Source organism: Varroa destructor, unplaced genomic scaffold, assembly GCF_002443255.2.
Source record: "Varroa destructor unplaced genomic scaffold, Vdes_3.0 BEIS01000003.1, whole genome shotgun sequence".
NCBI classification, from domain to species: domain Eukaryota; kingdom Metazoa; phylum Arthropoda; class Arachnida; order Mesostigmata; family Varroidae; genus Varroa; species Varroa destructor.
In genome coordinates, this window is record NW_019211456.1 from 18,319,497 (window position 1) to 18,327,242 (window position 7,746).

The following is a 7,746-nucleotide window of genomic DNA, read 5'->3' on the forward strand; positions in this document are numbered from 1 at the left end:
TATAAGCTACATAGGCAATCATTTAAATCTACTCTATCGGTACAATTTCTCGGATCTCTGCGTCAGCTCACAGTTGCAATGGCGTACGTAAACCTTTATCATATTTGCACCACATAATATAGAAATATGTGTACAATATCGCATAATACTTTTCGAAAACCATGTTACGTAAAGCAATGGTGTTTTCGTATATGCTTGATGTATTCTTTTATTGTCTGCAGTTGTAAACGAGTCTTCTGGAATCTTATCTGTTCACCTGCATTACTAACTCGTTATCTATAGTTCGCTTGACGGAAGCTTCCTATTTGGAAATCATTTGGATTGATCTATGAACTTATCTGTGGATTCTTTTTTTTTCGACCTACACCGTAATTAAAGGAAGTGATAAAATTACGCGTTGCCTTAATAAAAACACGTATGACGTCGCACATCCATTAGGACTGCGATACATACGGCAGCATTTCGATCTATATCTTATAGTAATAACAGTTGCCCCTGATATTAATTGCGAGTGTGAACAGTAATTACTGCCCAAATTTATTGGGCACTGCCACTTTCTCTTTTGTTAAACGCTGTTCTCTATCCTCGTCCTTTTTTGCCGACAGACACGTGTAACATTTAAAAATTGCTAAACATGACTAACATGTCTAGCAATTTCCAAAAAAAAGTCAGTGAAGTATGGAAAAATAAGGAATACATTAAAAAACGTTCTTTGCACTAGGTTAAAAAATTATCTTAAGAATGCTTTCGGAATTTATTTATTCGGAAAGTCTCCGTTTGCCGTCTCTACTAACAACACACCAGTTGGACAATGACTGGATTTTTTAAGGTACATTTGACAATACAAAACAACAATATGCTGTCAAAACATTAATGCAGTCATTTACCTCCTCTAAATACCCGCCATAAAAGCGAAGGGTTCTGACACGCGCGCAACTGCATTCTGACAAACAATGTCTCGTTGCCACGCACTTCTTATACTATTGCCTATCACTTACACGATAGTATATATAAAATTACTGATTTAGCAAGTATTTTGAGCAGAAGTATTTATGCCAAAATGAATTGCCAAATCATTAGTTCTCTGGTTTCAGTCCACGCAGCTTGCGGTTAAGCTTAATCATTAAAGCCATTACATGTTGTACATTAGGTATAAATTTCTTCAATAAATTTCGGTGGCAACACGGTGCATTATTATACTGTGTATGTAAAATATAAAATATTCTATATTTAAAAACAGTCAATGAAACTTCGTAATCCAACACAACATAGTTTAAGAACAGAAGCTGCATCTAAGAAAAAAACCCATTTTTTGTTTGACCGTCCTTAAACCGCCCTTCCAAATAGCACATTCAGCACGTGTATATAAACGTCTTTTAAACACAAGGAAAAACAAGTCGCGATTCATTTATAGGGGTATGTGGAAAATAGTTTCCTGTCACGTACAATTTACTTTTCCTCTCGCTTGTCTAAAAGCTTGAGCATAAAATGATAGTCTGTACTGTAACTTGTAACATTTTTGTAATGCTAATGTATATCGCTCGGCGCTGTGGGCCAAACAATATCGTAAGTTGTGTGTCGCTCAACTTGAGCCTATCCCTATTGGGTCAAAAATAACACTGTACGTATTAGTTATTGACGATGTTACTTAAAGCTACGAGCTCTAATTAACGACTTGCTGCGATTATTGGTATTAACTCTGATCTTAAAATCCAAAAAGGCATTTGTATTAAAACGACGGCAATCGTAGACACGTTTTTAAGACAACGTTCGATTAATGCCAAAGTTGTAGCAACTGTTCTGATAATCAAGGGTGAATTTATGGACCATTTGTTTCACTTGTCCAACTACTCGTACATTTCGAAGGCCATCACTACCCTCTTTTCGCATGTAGAAACGAAGCACTGATAGCGAAATAACCCGAATAAAAAGTTCGCGAACAAATAGTATGTTAGGTAATGCTGTTTGTTCACTCGTTGCGGTACAGCTGGACACATTAGTTTTTACATGTCCAGTTATTAAGTATCAATTAAGCATAAAAAATAATTTTTTAGTCCTATTCTTTAGGACGTGATACTGTGCTAAGGAGTTGAAAACTTTTTCGCAAGCCCTGCTCACGAAAATACCGATGTCCACAATCAGACCGTTTTTTGACAACTCACACACAGGCATCGCCAGTATTCTAGTAAAACGATATAGTGAGCTTTGTTAGCTAAACGTCACTCCTGCACATCCCATATCAACCGACCAGAATTGGAGGCCTTCTTTGATGAGCAGCTCTCGTAAATTATCCGCCTGTGAAAAGCAAAACATTGATTTAAGAGAGAAATGTTGATTGGTACGTACACGTTACGTGATTTTGTGTTTCTGCATAGTTTTAAGAGCATGTTAAAAAGGACGTCTATAGTAATATGGCAAAAAAAATCAGCCGAAGACTCGCACGTAAATGCGTGCATAAAATGTATAACTCTGAATTACAGAAACTATTGTAATTGAAAAACAAACCAAACATGTCCTATATTTACCCTGACATCATTTGTCTTCACTTTTTCAGGCTCCCCAACACCGAGTAAAATGAATCCGCAACCACCTCCCCCGGCGCCAGTTAATTTCGCCGAAAAACCTACTGTTCCCGCTACGGTTACGATACGATCCAAGATTGGATGACCGACTCCAATGGCGTTCAGTAAATGGTGGTTCATTGAAATCAGTTCCTGTGCGAAATAGACGACGATACTTACTAAAAGCTATACAAATATCAAATCATAAATCACCTGCTATACTTCATTCTCGTGAGTAAGGCTGGGAAACCCTTTATTTCTTCCTAAATAAGACACGTGTGCCGTCCAAACACCTGACTGGCATTGTTGAACTTCAGCGCAAGGCAACAGCCAATTAAGTAAAATGAATAAAAACCTTTTCACTAGCTAAAGCTCTCCAGAGCCAAGAGCCCTTTAATGAGAAGTAATACATGTGTCTGTGATGATTAATTTCGAATTGATGGGTTCAGAGAAACGGAAAGAATTTCTTTTCGTCAGCGATTGGGTGCAGCAAACTGGTGTTTAAAAGAAAATTATTCAACAGTTTCTTATTTTCTGCAGCTTACCGCAGCAAACTCATAAAGCTTCTGATTGGTCTTGACTTCCGCTTTGTCTTTAGTCGCCAAATCCGCTGGTGCCGCGGCAGTGCCTTGCCCTGAAACACTATTCGCCTTTAGCGTCCGCCAAGTTTGCCAGGCGATCTCATCCATTGCCTCAAAGGTGGATGCCATTATTGTAGGCTGCCGTTCGACCCGTTCCTTGACGTGTGCTACAAGCGCCCGCGTGTTGCGTGGCACTTGTGTATTGACCAATAGAACACGATACAACGGGACACTGTTGAAAAACCAACACATGGTATTAGCCGTTCCGATAAAATTTTGACTTAGCAATCTGATTTGATACACACATGTTAACATAGCCAATTCAATTATTGCCAACTTGCCTAACGATTGCAAAAGATAAAAATATGTCGACAACTGTGATATAATCATTACGAACTTCGAATTGATTTCTTGGATTCGGCCTTTTTGAAAGAGCAACGCTCCGCCAAAGGTGCAGATCGAGTTGTCGATTCCAGAAGGTTTCCCATGCAGAATCACTTCCGATTGAAATGCCCACTTGCTAATGATCTCTAGATCCTGCAAATAACGTCAAACGGATAAAATTTCTACACAAAGATTTGTAAACTTTTTCCTTGTAATTTGTAAGATTTTATCAAAATTACACAGTCTTACAGATTAAAAATCTTTCTGAAACTCGAACGAATACTTGCTGAGAACGTAAATGTGTCGGAGAAAATTTTACTTACTTAATAAATTATCTTACGTTAGATGATGTACCTCTTTAGCAGGAACCCCTCCTTTCGAGGGAACGACTTTAAAGAGTCGCAAAAGTGAAGCCGCCACAGCCACTGAATACGCCGCTGATGAACCCAGACCAGCACCAATTGGCAAGGTCGAATGTATAATCAGTTCAACTGGAAGAAAATTTTTGGGGCTAATAAAACCAGAGCAAAAAAGAAAATTAAAATCAAATATTTAATGGAGCAAAGTTGTACATAATACAGCTTTTTGATTAACTCACGGAAAATGTACAATTCTAAAAGCGTAAAGTGCTGCACAGAAACGTTGATAACATGCTCATATAGGTAAGAATAGGAGCCTTATCCTCGGGAGATTTCGCGTTAGGCACACGAAATTGTATTAGCAATAATACGCTATTGTTGCATTATATAAAGGCGCAATAAACATTTCTCTATCTAAAAGTCTCCTCAAACAAGTGCTCTGTCTAGGTTGAAAGATGTCGTGTTGCGGAAGTGCCATACATATATATATATATATATATATATGGTGAACGTAAATGAAGCTTCATAAGTATCGTAACGATTAAAGAGCTAAAGATGCTGATAAGCTCTGACCAGAAAAAAGGTAATGTGGATAGGTTACATTTTTTCATTTCTGGATGTACGCAAATAATAATTCCACCGGTACAGAGAAGCCACCTAACCCTAATATATATATACATGGCACTTCCGACATCAATATTAACAATTGTTCTTTGATTTATCTTCAATTCACACAAATTATTGTCCGTTAAGACAGGAGATAGAATTTCGAGATAGAAACTCGAGAAACTATCTATGGAAAAATAATGCATGTAACAACGGACGTCATATTTGTACTAAACATTTATCACCTGGCCGCAGGCAAAATCATATCATTCCAAGAACTTGTTTTCACAAACTAATATATTTTTTGTCGTTCTCCGTATCCTCCTGCTTCAGAGTTTCTACATTTCACCGACATTAATAAAGTTGTTATTATTATTAATAAAGTTGTCCGTTAGAACAACAACTGAAAAATTCAATATCTGATTCTAAATAGCTAAAACTGATGCACAAAATTCATCAATATTTGATGTCTTATTAGCGAACCTTTTGGATTGCTTCTGGGCGATACCATTATAAAGGAACAGAAACGTAACCAGGCTTCCGTGCCATTTCGTGTCGGACCCAATATTAAAAGTACTTCGAAGGCACTTAAGAATGTCTTCGGATGGAATTGCCACTTCGCCATCGCCTGAAATGTCACAGTATATGCAACATTGTGAACCTGTAACTTGCGCCACTGTATACGGAAAGAATATTAGAACCCGCCAATGAAAGTCATCATTAAAAAACCGTGCAATCAGTGTAGTTATACAGGCACATTCTACTGCAGAACCCTTAACTTGTACACTTCTAATAATAGGTTTTTTTTTGCATAGCCTACCAAAATTGACATCGAGTTTCTTAAACTCATCGAGCCTCCACGTAAACTTTTGCCCGAAGTCTTTTAAGTTCAGCGTTACATCTTTTGAAGATTGCACCTCAGCCTCCGTACGTAGGCCAATGGCCGCTGCCACAGCTGCCTGTAGAGAAGTCATCGTTCATTATAACTGAAGCAAAACATAATAGGAGGCGACTGGGCCTCAAATTATTACTAAATAGTTAGTTTAAAATGATTAGAATTGCAAGCATTGTCGCGATATCAGTCAATAACAAACATTGTATTGCGCTGTTATTAAATTTATTACTATAAACTTCCGGAAAACAAACATGAATAAACTTCGGCTAAGATAACTCTTTTGCTGCATCATGGAAAGGAACTGATCTGCTCCATGACGCGCAAACTGCTGACCAGCCTTTAAGTTTAACCTTAATATTCAATTTTGCTACGAAATACATTCAGATGCAGAAATAACGTACAATATGTAAATTTTTATCTTTAGTTGAATTTATACCAATAAAAACAAGTGTGTTTCCATTGAAAGAGTCTTAACGCATATTATATATGCGTATAGATAATTTGTGCATAAAAAATGATGCAAAGCTCTTCTACTGCTGAAACTTACCTTTCCATAGACGACAGAATGCTCCCCGTGAAGTATGACCTTTCCCGGAACACTAACTTTAAACTCCATTTCTAACCTAGTTGAGCAGAGTCACAACTTCATTTGACTTCGTTGTGACTTCGCTTTTAATCGACCTTAAAGAATAGTCAATTATACTGCATATAAGATTGTACTAGAACGTAGTAAGAATTGACTGCCCTCCCAAGAGGGCCCACAGCACTGTAAATTCTGTGTACGCAGCAATTTAAATTCAGTTAAACGACAAAATCATAAAGCACATTTGTCCTATAGAGCATGTATGAAAGCCTAATAATACAAAAAACAGTTCTCTCAGTGATCTTTATGCTCTTTTTTCAAGCATGACGTAATCCCGTCATCGTTTACAATCGTTCCATAAGAACTGACTTCACGGTAAATAGATAAATTAATTAATCTCGTAATAGAAGTTTGTGTTAAAAAAAAACATCACGATTGTTGCGTGACGTAGTTATCCTTAATTTGAGGGCACAAAAGCGAGTTGTGCTCTAGAACCGCGTTTTTCAGTACGAGCATCATTGCTTTTTGATGGCACTTTAATCACTCGGAAGTTCTGTTATGCACGTTTTTAGCACTATGATCACTGAATAATAGACAGGTGTCGCTGGTAACCTATGTGCCTGAAAAGACCGGCACATTTGACTATGCTTAACACCACTACCATAAATATGTTAAGATTATAATACAGCGTCTGTCAGGAGTGAGACTGACCTGTGTCTTCTTTTCTAACGATGCAGAAGAGTGCTGCCTTGAACTGCATTGGCGTTCATCAGTAGCTATTTTTCCTTCCTGTTGGATGCACAGACAGCATCGGTTTCGCCGCTGCCTTTCCGTCTGCCGTTCGGACGGCGTCGGGGCTTACACGAAAAGTGGAAAGGAGCACCTAGTTCCTCCAGTGCCACGACCATCCGCGCTGATATTATCATATTGTAACACGATCTGTAACTCACTCAGCTGGTTTTCTGTGCTTGATAGTCGATTTCTACCAGTTGATCGCACGTTCACCATAATCGCCTCACCTAGTTCTACTTCAGAACAGAAATTTAATTAACGATGCACGCATGTGAGGGCTGGTATCCGTCGGTCAAACAGTTGACGGCGCTTGTATGTATTAATACCGTAGTGATATTATCATTTTGTTAGTATAGTAAATATGCGTAACTATGATTTTTTTTTTTAACTACGGGGTTTTTGCGTTAGCTTCAAGTCAGCTGATTGACTGCTCCTGCATCGCCTCCGGATGCTGAGCCCGTTACTTTTTTAGCTAAGGCTGCTGGCTGACAAAACACTGATTTGTTCGTGTGTTGCTTTGTGGCATTCGGCGAAGGAACGGGAAAGGGTCATTGAATGGGCGAGCTGCGTTAAACTCGAGGGTAGGGTTTTAAAAATGAAAGTGTTTACAGAGAGCGGACCCAGCGTTATTAGAGATTGATTGCACTCGGCCCATGGTGCATTTGTGGTTGACGTATTTGCCTATCAACCACAAAGACACGTTGTGGTCGGAGTTCGAATCTGAGCACAGTCACACTCTGTTTCGGCGAAAGCTAACCGTCTGATGGCATGCTTGACGGTGATACCAGACATAAAACTCAGAACAAAAAAAATGTAAACCCACTATTAAGAAAGAATAAAGGTGCACGTGCATAGAGTGTAAAATTAAAAGCAAAATTGTAAATGATGCCAGCTTTCTTATCTAGATTTCAACTTATGACCAGGGCAGAAAACATCATACGCTTGTACGTGTTACGTCATATTGATTGTCATGATCCCTTTGTGC

The 7,746-nt window shown here is 38.4% G+C and overlaps 1 protein-coding gene across 3 annotated transcripts; it reads right to left on the reverse strand.

The window, feature by feature from the left end:
• Nucleotides 1–742: 742 nt before the first annotated feature.
• On the reverse strand, nucleotides 743–7,316 carry Mvk (Mevalonate kinase). 3 transcript variants are annotated; one of them, XM_022799073.2, is made up of 9 exons: nucleotides 6,681–7,307; nucleotides 5,934–6,009; nucleotides 5,312–5,450; nucleotides 4,975–5,119; nucleotides 3,881–4,037; nucleotides 3,540–3,679; nucleotides 3,107–3,374; nucleotides 2,526–2,714; nucleotides 743–2,295 (listed from the first exon to the last, which is right to left on the reverse strand). In XM_022799073.2, the coding sequence occupies exons 2-9, from the start codon at nucleotides 6,000–6,002 to the stop codon at nucleotides 2,209–2,211; spliced, it is 1,194 nt and encodes a 397-aa protein (XP_022654808.1). In that variant the 5' UTR covers nucleotides 6,003–6,009; nucleotides 6,681–7,307; the 3' UTR covers nucleotides 743–2,208. The 3 variants fall into 3 exon arrangements, with proteins under 3 accessions (XP_022654808.1, XP_022654807.1, XP_086838888.1); XM_022799072.2 differs by having other exon boundaries at nucleotides 5,934–6,067; nucleotides 6,681–7,301; XM_086982762.1 differs by lacking the exons at nucleotides 5,312–5,450; nucleotides 5,934–6,009 and having other exon boundaries at nucleotides 6,681–7,316.
• Nucleotides 7,317–7,746: the final 430 nt, after the last annotated feature.

What these genes read in the sequence shown, in the direction of transcription:
- Mvk (XM_022799073.2), bottom strand. Translation starts at nt 6,002, where the DNA reads ATGGAGTTTAAAGTTAGTGTTCCGGGAAAGGTCATACTTCACGGGGAG. An exon ending in GCCCAGAAGCAATCCAAAAG is followed by an intron (nt 4,038 to 4,974) that starts GTTCGCTAATAA and finishes TGGTTTTATTAG; the next exon opens with CCCCAAAAATTTTCTTCCAG. An exon ending in AGCTTTATGAGTTTGCTGCG is followed by an intron (nt 2,715 to 3,106) that starts GTAAGCTGCAGA and finishes TATTTCGCACAG; the next exon opens with GAACTGATTTCAATGAACCA.